The following is a 14177-nucleotide window of genomic DNA, read 5'->3' on the forward strand; positions in this document are numbered from 1 at the left end:
CACACACTTTTCATGCTCAAACAGCAACATTACATTCCAAAATAAATAAAACACACAGAATTTTCATTTTTAATTCGTTGACTACATGATAGGCTTTTTTGGAGGTCACGTAATTGACGACAAAGTGAACTTGATGAGACACAGTCCACAACACATCTGCCTGTTTGACTGTGCTCTGCATTGGCCACTTGTGCACGGCTCTGTGAAGCTGCGCTTCGGCCTCAGAACAGGTGGTGTGAACAGGCGGGCAGCAGCGGATACTGGCTGTCCAGACCAGCTCTCTAACGCTCTCTACACCCTTCTGATCAGCCACTCTCTCTCAGTCGTCTGGCAAGAGCTCCAGACACATGCTCTTGCAAAGATCAGCAGCACCATATCACAGGATGGTGTTAAATAAGGGCCAAAGACAGAGCTCACACCTTCCTTATAGCATTGGACAGAAGTATGGTTCACAAGGGTATGGATTGGAAACAAAACAAAATTGGACTAAAAAAACAGTTTAGCAAAAAGTTGGCTCTGTTCCAAAACATAGTGAGCTGTCTACGTAGGCAGTATTGTAAATCCTGGTTTGTGTGAGCATGCAAAAAAGGGACGTATACAATTATGTAATCACAGCACTTCTGGTAATGCGATTTGTCTGAAGGAATATTTCAAATTATTATTATTTCCTGCATTATAAGAAGTGCTGAGGAAAGTTATTTTTAATAGTAATATATTACCATATTGCTTTAGTTACTCCCTAAAAAAAGTAACTAAGTGCATTAGTTCATTAGTTCTTATCATAAAAATCCAATTAGACATTTTCCCTCAAATCGTGCAGCCCTACCATTGACTTTCATTGTAAGACGAAAGGAAGTCAGTACAGGTTTGGAATGACATGAGAGTGAGTTAGTAACCAGGAGAACTATATTTAAAAGTGTAATAGTATGCAATCTCTCACCTCGAGTTCTTGAAATTCATCATCGTCATCATCTACATCATAGGACAGTGTCTGAATCTTGGCATCTTCCATAGAGAGATCCAGAAGCCTGCTGTCAGAGAACAGAATCCCATCTTTAGTGACGGCACCGGCAGACGAGGCAGGGGTCATGTCCTCAATGAAGGTGGTCTCGCAGCAGTCCCCTCCCTCTCCCCATGCTCTCAACACGCTCTCAGGGTAGAGAATGAGGTTGGGCCTGTAGTAAGGGTCTATAGCCTGGGGAAGGGTGCTGGGGTTGAGCAACTGTGGGGGTCCTCTACCATCCGGTGTCCCATTTTTGTCCTTGGACACCACATGGCCCTGGTACTGTGGAGCAGAATAGACCGACACCAGTCCTTCCTTAGTCTCCACCATTAAGTTGTGGGTATTGATCAAACCATTACGTTTGCAACATTCATGTCCCAAGTCAGCGCTCCCTACTAATGGGTTCTTCCCTTGAGTAAGATGGTCTTTCTCATCTGAAACTCCTGTTTCTAGTCGTGTTCGGAGCCCTTTCTCCATGCTGGTCTGTTGATGTGGAGGAAGGCTTGCCTCATGAATGGCTTTGTGGAGGCATGAGGTTCAAGAGTCACTCCCCTTCTTCCTGCAAGAACACACATCACCGATGGTTATAAAAACTGTGATGGAGGAATTTGAGGTCACACACATCAACAAATGTCAGTGTTTAATGGAACAGTGAAAGAAATATATTGGGGAATGTATGTATCTCACAAAACCTGTCAAGAGCATGTCTGGATCAAATTTCACCCCAAAATCAAGAGAAAGAAAATTGTACTTATATTTTACTCAAAGAATATCAAGTCTATTTCTATCATGACAATTATCTGACCATTTTTAGCATGGTAATGTAAATGACAATGTTAATGTCTTTGGTCTATAAAAACACAGATAGGCTGCTGTGAGCATGTAAAACATACTGCTGCTGCACAAACAGCTTATATAAAATAACCCCTGGCAGATCTATACAGGTGGAGCTGGGGAAGGTGGAGGGTTTCAGAGGATCTCTGAAGCGCACTGGAAACTGCTATAGTAAACGACAGCCAGTTATTGAATGTTGAGTAGCAAGCTTATTGGCTGCAGATGCAAAAGGAACCAATCAGCTTGTGCCATGTAGTAAACGATGTAAATATCATCCAGTTGCGTTAAGGACCAATCAGCCTGCGCCATCTAGAGTTTCATGCCAGAACTTGGTATTTATACAGGACAATTTGTTTAGCAATTTTTTTCATGTACCTCCCCAATTTTCATAATTACATTTTAAATTCTGTACCATAAAAAAAATATTTCTAAGGATGTCATTTGTAAAAAAAAAAATTTAAAAAAAGAATAATAAGAAGAATAATTCATACATTTTAAAAAAGTACAACAATCTAATTAGAATCCACGCTGACAATTAATAACTGGCATTACAAAAAATATATATACAGTATATAAAAACACACATGCATGTCTGTAATGATAATCTGGGGGAAAATGTGCTTAACATTTCTCTTAAAGTTTAATGAGATCAATGTTTTTTTAAAGGTCCTAAATTCAGGCTTAATTTTATTTATGCAATTTGAATCTGACAACAAAAAATATTCAAATTAATAGAAAAACTGTAAGAACTCTGAATTAAAATTGAATTTAATATTTTTATAGTGAATATTTAAAGGACAATTCCGGTATTTAACACTCGGTGAGTTGCACAGTTTTGAAAACGAACGTTAAGGGTTGTTTTAAGGGCATGTTTGTGCATGGCCATAGACTCCCATTCTAAAGCGGTCATGGGCAATTCTAAAATAGTCAAAAAGTCGAGACAGGAACCATTGTCAAAATTTATTTGTCCACCACTCTTGTTCATCCAAAACAAACTACAAAATAGACTCAAAGTGTTAAATACCGGAATTGTCCTTTAAGACCAAACTAAATGTAATATTTGTATATTTTTTTCAGACGAATACAGACCATGCATGCATAGACAAATTTCTGATGTTCTCAGACTGTCAAAGATTAGTATATAGTCTTCATACCAACTTTGTTTGTTTCCTCTGAACTCTCAAAAGACCATTGTATTGTTGTTTCTCAATCATGTGAATGTCGCTCTAATAAAATGCATGTCTAGGCCATCAATTTGCAGAGCTCTGCACCACCGTGTTATCTAAAACCCTGGTTCAGGCCAGGTTGCCGAATACACAAACTTTCTTTTCTGCTAAGTTCAGCAGTGTGCCGAATAAAAGCGGTGTCCATTGCTGGGGCACCTAATGGGTGTGCAGCATCCTAATCTGATTTCGACTCTACTGCCATGAGCACAGAAAAATCCATCACACCATCAGCAGTGTCCTGTAAACATTTAGATGCTTCGTTCCTACACTTTGCAGTGGTACTTTAAAATGTAGGAACTCTAATACCTGATCTCAGCACTTTGGCCCTCAGATTTTACACTGTTTTAGATACGCTAAACAGCACTGGATCCCCTCCAAGGAAACATACATCAGTTTAACAGGGCTAGTGTGAAAACATCAATACCACATTAAAGACTCCAGGAATGAAACATTAAACACTAGCGATAGACTGATATTTCGGCCAGGCCATGTAATCGTACAATATTTAGCTGTTTTCAGACAGAAGTGTTTATATCCCCAAATTCTACTGACAGCTTTGTCAATTGATTATAGAAAAAAAAACTGTTTTAGTGCGGTTTGAGTAAATGTTGCGTAAGATAAGCTTTCTTTTCAGTTGAGCAAGTTTGTGTACGACTCATTTGCTGATACTTAATTGTCTTCTGTATATTATATCAGCCACTCTGCCTTATAGATATCGGCCTCGGCCATAGAAAATCCCACATAGGTTGACAACTGTATCAAAATGCATAGTTAAAACAAACCATGATAGTCTGGTATAAGCCTCTTAGAAAACTTAGACTTTAGAAAACTTATTAGCCAACAAAATTCACAAAGTAAATGAAATTGTCTTTTTAACAGATATGAGGAGCAGGTTTCTGAAAGTGAGGAACTCCATGTTTTCTAGGGTTGTAAATCGTAATGAACATATTCCTCCAATCTTTAAAAAAATATATAGAATTGAAAACAACAGTCGGTTACACGTTTGATATACTGTCTGAAAAGAAATAACAAGAAATGGAAAGACGACTCGTTTCATTTTGTTTTTTTGTTTGTTTGTTTTTTGTTTCGTGTAGTTTAACAAACACAACACTGATTTTGGCTCGATTTCTCATTTTTTGTTTGTGGTTTACAAATCGGTTCATGGCTTTGATATTTCATTCACACATGTGGGTGGCGCTGATCCGCCCCTTTCATCTGATTGGTCAAATGCTCTGTCTTCAGTACAGCCTTAAAGGGTTAGTTCACCAAAAAATGACACCCTCATGTTGTTCCAAAACCATAAGACTTTCAATAATCTTCGGAACACAAATGAAAATCTTTTTGATTAAATCTGAGAGCTTTCTGTCCCTCCATTGACAGTCTACGCAACTACCACTTTCAAGCCCCAGAAAGGTAGTTTAAGACATCATTAAAGTAATCCATGTGACTCCAGTGATTTAACCTTATTTTTGAAGCGACGTGAGTGCTTTGTTGGGGCAAAAAACCACACCCCTAAACCTGAAAAAGTAACACAATTTACCACTTTATTTACAAACAATTTACAAAATATGCGTGTTGTGTTGACGAGAGAGCAGATGTTGTTGCACGCTGGAGATTAATATTTTGTAAATAAAGTGGTAAATTATTGGGAGGGGGGGGGGGGGGGTTTGAAGGTCGTAAAACTTTTTCGGTTTAACGTGTTAAAAATATTTAAAGCAATTAACGCAGCATCTGTTTTTTTCCGTCATCTTTTTGCTAATGTTACAATATAAGATCACGCTCTTATTCATGCAAATGCTTTTAAATCATTTAAGCGTGACACAAAAGAAAACGGCATGCAGTGCGGTACTGGCACACATCTGTGGATCTCCGATCTGTGTGACACACACATGACTCGTGCACACAGAAAGCTGCTTCAGACAACAAAAACACACAAAATTAAGCCAAAACGCCCGTTTTGTAGAGTATCCTTGAATGCAGAGTCTCAAATGAGTTAAATTAAGTCTTAAATGAACATCGAGTTGTGAAAATGGGATATGTGTCAGATCCGTGTCATGTGCGGCAGGTCTGAAAGTGACAGCAGCCTAATAAACCTGCTGCTGTTTGTCATTAAGGATAATCAAAGAATAAAAAAAGAGAAAATCACTCACAGCTCTTGACTGAATAACATTTGTCGCTTTAATAAGGATGACATTTACATTTTACATTTTACATTTATTCATTTAGCTGACGCTTTTATCCAAAGCGACTTACAATTGCTATATATGTCAGAGGTCGCACGCCTCTGGAGCAACTAGGGGTTAAGTGTCTTGCTCAGGGACACATTGGTATCTCACAGTGGATTCGAACCCGGGTCTCTCACACCAAAGGCATGTGTCTTATCCATTGCACCACCACCACCCTATGAATCTATATTTAATTCATAATTTATGCAGTGAAGACTGTGAAGTGTTTGAAAACATTATTCAATTTATGAACCTGTTAGACCTACCTGACCTATCTACCTGAAGCTGTTTACAAGTTATATGGGTTAGAAACAACGAAAACAATATTTCTTTGTGCATTTTGACAGAGCAAGTGAAAATCTTAACTGGTCTGACTGGGCCAAAAGAAAAATAATTAGCCCTGATATATTGAAGGTCACAGATAAATGTGACATTTATAATGGGTTTATGTAAAGATTTTTTTAAGTTTAATTAAATTAAAAGTTGTTGTTTTTTAAAGTCTAATAAATGTTAAAATTGATAGCTTCTAATTATACTGTAATGATGAATGTCTATAATGGCTAAAATTGAGGGGGAAAAAATCTATTTCATAGAGACTGAAGCGATATTGGTATCAGTGACATGGGCTTCTTTCATAAAAAGATGCCTTTAAACAAATATTTAAAATATAGGATACTGTCTTTACATTGTCAATTGTTCCTACATTATTTGGAGATTAAATGTGAAATTATTAAAACTTTGATTAATCACCATTAATTACAGAAAAATGTGTCATTACTTTTTTTTTTAATCGATTGACAGCACTAAATTCACTAGGCTACGTTTTCAATAATACAGCTTGTTTGGATTTGAACTCTTATTCTTTCTCAAACACAGTAATTCAATTTTATTTCATAAACAAAATCATGTTATCAGACCAAAACATGAATCCTAAGCAAATACCGTATGCATATTTTCGGAAATGGTTTTGCACTGCAATTCTGAACATTCAAAGCAAACAAAAACAGCCCTGCGTCCGGGATCTGTTCATGAAGACCAATCTGACTGAGACACGAAACAATGATTAGATGACTTGTAAATATGTCATATAACCAACATAACTGACCACATCTGCAAGTTTAGTTATTTAATGATCTCTCATTATGATTATTGACTAGCAGATGAAAATATATCTGCTTCAGTCATTAATCAATCAACCTGCGCATCAAGTGATCTCTGGGTAAAATGCACCAGTGCAAGAATGAAGACAAACAACAGACTTGAGAAAGGTTTCTGTTGCCAGGCTTCAGAAAGCCTGTGATTCACTGATGTCATCTTGGTGCAATCATTCATTTGCTGTACAAGTTCGTGATCAGACTGGTAACTTACCTTCCAAGGTGAGATGGTGTAGCAGTCAGTAAATGTTCTTCTGAACGACGAATAATCTCTGGTTAAATGCTCGTGTCATATATCCTTTCACAATATTATTTTTTGGAGAAGAGTGATAAATAAAAGTCCAACGTGTCCAGTTTTGTCCCCGCTTCGAGAAGTCATCTATCAAGAATGTGAGAAGGATGGAGAAATCACCAGTAAAAACCTTTCATGCGGACTCGGTGTCGATTATACTGCATCTTGCCAGCCGTTTTAATACGACTGCGGTAAGACTAGTTAAAAAGCGAAACGACACGTTGAGACTGTTGATTTTCCAGCACTCTAGTGCACTTGCTTTCTCCTCATCTGCGGTCTTTATATGGATGAGCTCGAGTTCCCCTGGGTCCTAAAGATCGCACCGACAGGAGTCAGGGCAGAGACACAATTTGTTTTCATCATATATAGCCTATTTATTTGTTAAATTCAAATTTATATTATATGGTTATATTATGAACATAGTGACAGCTAAATTGTGTTGTTATGGCCAGCAGTTGAGTGACTATATTCACAATGCAGCAAGTCTTTAAACTTCTGGACTGGTAACACTTTATTTTACAGTGTCCTTGTTTACATATCTTACATGTACTTACCATAGTAATAACAGTAAATTGTGCATAATTACATGCAACTAACCTTCAACCAAACCTTAATCGTACCCTATCCCTATAGTAGGCTACATGTAGTTAATTATTATTACTCAGTACTTAAATGTATACTTACACTGTAACAATGACACCTTAAAAATAAAGTGTAACCAAACCAATTTATTAAAGTCCCCTTGAAATCAAAATGGAAGTTTTTTGGCTTTTAGTATGAATATGTTAGTCTTACTGTTATCTATAAGCTAGTGAGCTCCAAATCAATGACAAAATTCACATTTAGAAAATATAAGCATTCAAAACTTCTGCCAATATGGAGCAATGGTTTTGATGACATCCCTCTGCACCTCAGCTTCTTATCAGATTTTCTGTCCGATCAAATGCGAATCTGAAGCCCATCCCTCTACATTATAAATAGACGCTGAAGCTGTGGCTATATAAAATCGATAATTTTTGTCACACATTTACTATTTTCTATACATGGTGAATGGCACATAGTGCACTGTATAGGGGATAGGGAACGATTCAGACAGTGTAAATATGCTTTCCATTGGCGCGAATGAAGTCTGGTTTCACGTGTCAAGCGCCACACAGTCTGCTCCGGTCCAGAGACAAGACACACAGAGCGGATCATTTGATCTAGTCGGCACAGGCCACAAAACGTATCGGACCCATTTAAATTCTTCCCCAGAATGCTATATTTTAAAGCAATATGGAGGAGATTAGGAGGAAACTGCAGCTTTATCAAGCTCAACAGCTCTGGCCGAGCTGTGATATAAATAAAACGCTATTGGCTATTTAAAAAAAAGGGAGGAGCTGTTCCATATGTCCCGTCCTGTCTTCCTGTTTCAGTGGAAATTACAACTGCATCCGAAAACGTATAAATGCTGCCTTTGGTGGACTCCATGTTAGCTTATGGAAGTAGAATAATGTCAAATGTTTTTGAAATAAAAAGCCTGTTGAATTGCACTACTTGAAAAAAAATAGGCATTGCATTAACCATGCTTGCATTTTAATGCATTGTATTTTTAGTGCTTACATTTTTATGGGCTGAAATTCAACATGGTTGAATATTTAAGCTGTGAATATTTCAATTAAAAACATTTCAAACACCTTTTCATTATTAAAAATTCAATAATCCATATTCACCTTTCATATTTCACTTCCAAAATATTCAAACTGTTTAAAAATACAACCAATAATATTCAACAGGCAATTTTCGGTCCATTTTATTTCGCTTTGCAAATTCGCTTCCACAAATTCAGTGGTTCAAATTCGACAGTAAATTCAACATTGACGTCCAGGAACTGCAGGAAAAGCAGTAGATTGCCGAGCATACTCTCCATCTGCTGTTAGTCGACCTCACCATCAGATGGTGCAAAAGCGCTTGTTGCTGACGAAGACATTCAAAATGAAAATGATTATCTGTGTCAGTATATGCGGAAAAGATGATAAACACACAAAAGCTGTGTTTATGTTTCATTCAATAACTTCATTGTTACTTTCCCTGTGTATTCTACATGTCATCAGCTTTCTCTACCATGAACAGGATTATAATCGGTTTCCCTCAATACCTCATACTCAAGGATTTCCCTTCCATTGATAGTGATATGAAAGACCAATCTTGCACCTTATTAGGGAAGTAGATATGAACTTAACGCGCAAAGTTTCATGCTGAGCGTTTCGTGATATACTGGCATAAAATCAACACATAGCCTACACACATATATATATATATATATATATATATATATATATATATATATATATATATATATATATATATAGTATGCATACGTGTATTGCATTAGCTTAAACTGTCACAGCACTTGCATATTGTCCTCCTATTGTTAGTTTAACTGTAAATCGCTTTGGATAAAAGCGTCTGCTAAATGACTAAATGTAAAAATTGGCTTGATATCGGACATTAGCACATTTAGGGACCGTCTCTAAAGTTGCATACAACATTGGCATACACGTTTCTAACTTCAATAGCAAACTTAAATTTATTTGAATAAATATCAAAAATCCAAAGGGTGCGCGTTATGCCTGACACTACATGAACACTTTACAGTTGGTTTTATGACTGTAAGTCGTTCTATTCAAATGCTATCGGAGTTAGAAACGTGTACACCAAAGTCGTATACACTTTAGAGACGGTCCCTAAATGTGCGAATGTCCAACATCAAGCCAACTTTATGCCAGTCTATCACTGGGAAACGCTCTTTGCGCGTTATTCTGAGTCCATCTGCTTGCCTGCGAGTTTGGTCTTTTACATCACTGTAGTCCATTAAGCTACGTTAAGCGTTGTAAATGTCCAGCAGGGGAATCCTTAAGTATTGAGGGAAACCCTAATAGTCTGCATGCAGCACATCACCACAATATAAAGTTAAGGCAACTAAACAACCAAGAGAAATATATGTTAACCTCAAAAATGTAACATTGGATCTGTATATCCGCATCGGGGAATAACATTATAATCTCGTTCTCGTTCTACTAACAGCAGATGGAGAGTATGCTCGGCAATCTACTACTTTTCCTGCAGTTCCTGGACGTCAATGTTGAATTTACTGTCGAATTTGAACCACTGAATTTGTGGAAGCGAATTGGCAAAGCGAAATAAAATGGACCGAAAATTGCCTGTTGAATATTATTGGTTGTATTTTTAAACAGTTTGAATATTTTGGAAGTGAAATATGAAAGGTGAATATGGATTATTGAATTTTTAATAATGAAAAGGTGTTTGAAATGTTTTTAATTGAAATATTCACAGCTTAAATATTCAACCATGTTGAATTTCAGCCCATAAAAATGTAAGCACTAAAAATACAATGCATTAAAATGCAAGCATGGTTAATGCAATGCCTATTTTTTTCAAGTAGTGCAATTCAACAGGCTTTTTATTTCAAAAACATTTGACATTATTCTACTTCCATATTAGCTTCACCTCCTGTCTCCTGAGAGACCTTCTTCTGATGATTTTTGAAGGCAGCATTGATATATCCTTCACTGCCTATTATATCGCACAGTCCTGTGCTTTCCATTCGGTGACAGTTGAGCTAGAAAAAGAAAGATGGCATCTAAAAGTTGCGGTTGCTGGTCAGTTTGTGTGTAAATGTACGTTTTTGACCAACGTTTTCCACTTCTAATGTCATTTCTAGCGAGAAATGACTACTAGTAAATATTAACTTAGTTTTCACCAAAGCTCACTCTATTTTGTTGTATATCATTAACCGTTACGCTGCCTCAGAAGTCTGCCTGAAATCAGTTTTGTGAGGTACCTTCATGCGCAAACACAGCCTGCATTGCCTGATAGAGCAGTGAGGCAATAAGTCAGCTGTTTAAATTTCAGATGCAGCCTACGTCGTCAACACATTGAATAATCCTGTGCGTTTCAAGGCACTTCCGTGTGTTTTCAGGTGTTTCCCGCCATAGCTGTTATTATTAAGGATGGGCATATCGATAGGCCTTCTGCAGCATCAATGTATCGAGGCTCACAAGTTACTTACTTAAAGGTATCAATACTTTTAAACAAATATTGATATTAAAATTATATTAATACAAAATGTGAGTTTCAGAGACACTCACTTCTACATTAAACTGATATGAAACGATATTTGATACATGGTATTTTATAATTTTTTATTCATATTTATGTTATAATAAATTGGGCTATTTTATTATTACAGTCCTCCTGTGGTGAAAATCAAGTTTTTAATGTGTGGTGTTTTTATTGAGCTTTAAAGGTGCAGTGTGTGATTTTTAGCTGCATCTAGTGGTGAGGTTGCGAATTGCAACCAACAAAAGTTATGGTGGCCAACAGGAAAATATGTCGTCGTCGGAGAAAGCAGAGAGTAGCCAGTTAAAGGATTAGTTCACCTCAAAATGAAAATTTCCTGATAATTTACTCACCCCAATGCCATCCAAGATGTTCATGTCTTTCATGTTGGAAAGGTCACGCGTCACATCATCTATCTAAGTTATTTGTCTGTGTACTCCAGGTCAAAAACATAGGGAAGGGCGAAAAATTTCATCTCATTTTCTCTTCCAACTTCAAAATCGTCCGACATCTTTGTTGTAATTTATTATTATTATTTTCTTCTTTTTTTTCGTGATCTTTCCAACGTGATGACGTAATACGTGGCGCGTCGCAGACCAGCACAAGACGAACAATTGTGGTTAAAAAGTATAATTTTGTTTTTTGGAAAATGACCGATCGTTTCGCTAGACAAGACCCCATTCCTCAGCTGGGATGCTGCAGAGCCCTTTGAACAGTGGCGCCTCCAGAAATTTTTCATAGGGGTGGCCAGATGGGGCCACTTAAAATCTTGGGGTGGCACACCAAAACCAGAATTTTTTTCTACTGTTGTAGTAAACAACATGAAGTCACTGATCACTACATGGTAACTTGCATATTACGTACTGCTGTAATATGTCATGCGGCGTCGCGTTATCAACCAGGCAGAACAATCCTCCCATCCACCATAGATAATTTCTCAAATTGCTTATCTAATCTGTCTCAGCTGCTGCCTGAACCCAAACAAACAGATGAACTAGAAGAACTAACTAGCACTATGAGCACCATTCTCTCTAGAACATTGGATGAGGTTGCACCTATTAAATTAAAAAAGGTCAGAGAGAAAAATAAAGCACCATGGTATAACAATACTACGCATGTTTTAAAGAGAGAAACGCGTATTTTAGAGCGTAAATGGAAACAAACTAATTTAGAGGTCTTTAGAATCGCTATTAACGCTATCGCTGTTAATATATTATTAACTCGTCTTTATCTTTAGGTCATGTTCCAAGAACATTTAAACTGGCAGTTATAAAACCTCTCATTAAGAAACCACAATTAGATCATAATAATCTAGCAAATTATAGACCCATTTCAAATCTTCCATTTATGTCTAAAATATTAGAAAGTGGTGTCCGCTCAACTGGGCTCTTTCTTGCAACAAAATGAGATCTATGAAAAGTTTCAGTCTGGATTCAGACCGCATCATAGCACTGAAACTGCGCTCGTTAAAATCACAAATGATTTACTTTTAGCTTCTGACCAAGGCTGTATCTCAATACTAGTTTTACTTGATCTTAGTGCTGCGTTCGATACTATAGATCATACATTACTCTTAGATCGACTACAAAATTATACTGGTGTTCAAGGACAAGCACTAAGCTGGTTCAAATCATACCTAACTGACCGCTACCATTTTGTCTATTTAACCCCTTAAACCCTAAGCGTCCCGCCGGCGGGACGCCACCCCATGAAAAATATTCATAATCAAATTACTAAGCAACCACTGAATGGAACAACACAAAATAGGTATCATTTTAAAGCTTAGAATCTCAGCTTTTTAATGCATCTAATTACTTCGATCAACTTCTAATGATTGCAGAGTTATTCCACTAAATACGAGTGTACCCGCCGCAGGCGCCACCTAGCTGCAAAATTAATAATCATAATTTTTTTTCAAAAATATTACCTGGATCAACTTAAAATAGATGTCATTTGAAAGCTTAGAGTCTGAAATTTACAATGAATGTAGCCAATTTGATAAACTCCAATGTAGTGCTGAGTTATTTGCTGATAAATAGAAAAAAAATGTTTTCATAATTTATAAACTACTTTTTTGTACCACATACTGCAATATGTCAAAAACATCATACAGCTCAGATAGTCCTGTGTCATATGTCATTTGAAAGGTCTCAATGAGTAGAATACAACAAGCATAATTGTTCCAGGGTTTTTAATAAACTTGAGCAAGGTTTTTGTAAAATAACCCCTTAAGAGACCCATGTGTAAACCATATATGGATGCTGCATTTTAGACACATTTCCGCTTGTAACTTCATGAAACATGCTCCAATTGTGGAAAATGACACATCATTATTTACAGCAGATGCTTACAATTAAAAAGAGTCCAAACTCAACATAATCCATCACTCAGAACTAAAGATATTCCTCATGGAGTTCTAAACCACAAAAAATCCACTGATTCACGTAGCCTAGCAAGGTAGCTTAGACTTGGCCTTTTTACTCGTATCTTCATGAAACATTCGCCGATCATGAAAAATTATACATCGTTATTTACAGCAGGAGCTCACGATTACAAAGAGCCCAAACTTAATATATTCCATCAATCAGATCTAAAGATATTTCCTCATGGCGTTCTAAAACAAAAAATACCTCAGACGCGCCTATCCTAGTATATACTCATGAAGCACTCGCGTTTGGTTTTCACTTATAACTTCACAAAGCATGCACAGATCGTAGAAAAATGCACATCATTATTTTCAGCAGACTCTCACGATTAAAAAGAGCCCAAACTCAGCAAAATCCATCACTCAGATCTAAAGATATTCCTCGTGGGAGTTGTAACACACGAACCACCACCGGCGCGCATAGATCGTTTATTATAGATGTAGCACTTGTCGCGTTTTAACTCATAACTCAATGAAGCATGCATCAATTGTGGAAAATGGCACATCATTATTTACAGCAGATTGTTAAGATTAAAAAGAGCCCAAACTCGCCATAATCCATCACTCAGATCTAAATATATTCCTTATGGCGTTCTAACACAAAAAATTCCACAGGCGGATCTATGAAGTAGCAATAGCAGTGATGCGATGTTGTTTTGATGTGACGTTTCAGCTCATAACTCAATGAAACATGCATGGATTGTGAAAAATCACACATCTTTATTGACAGCAGATTCTCACGATTACAAAGAGCCCAAACACAACATAATCCATTGCTTTGATCACGAGATATTCCTCACGAAGTGATGCATACTTGGCTAAAAAACAAGTCTCTCATCCTCCCGGGGTGCAAAGTGTTTTCCAGTTTTCCCGGAACCATCCGTGCTCGATTTCAA

General features: G+C 37.0%; 2 protein-coding genes across 2 annotated transcripts in view; one reads left to right on the plus strand and one right to left on the minus strand.

Moving 5' to 3' along the window:
* syndig1 (synapse differentiation inducing 1) overlaps positions 1–6972 on the minus strand; it is a 41763-nt gene extending 34791 nt beyond the window's left edge. Inside the window, exons 1-2 of the mRNA XM_082154655.1 lie at positions 6657–6972; positions 941–1562 (exon numbers count right to left, since the gene is read on the minus strand). Of these exons, the coding sequence (XP_082010781.1) occupies positions 941–1480 (540 nt within the window). The 5' untranslated portion in view covers positions 1481–1562; positions 6657–6972. The remainder of the gene's footprint in view (positions 1–940; positions 1563–6656) is intronic.
* LOC309487106 (serine/threonine-protein kinase pim-2-like) overlaps positions 1–14177 on the plus strand; it is an 89550-nt gene that overhangs the window by 25576 nt on the left and 49797 nt on the right. The window lies entirely within an intron of this gene.

Source organism: Leuciscus leuciscus (assembly GCF_965113295.1).
Source record: "Leuciscus leuciscus genome assembly, chromosome: 22".
NCBI classification, from domain to species: Eukaryota; Metazoa; Chordata; class Actinopteri; order Cypriniformes; family Leuciscidae; genus Leuciscus; species Leuciscus leuciscus.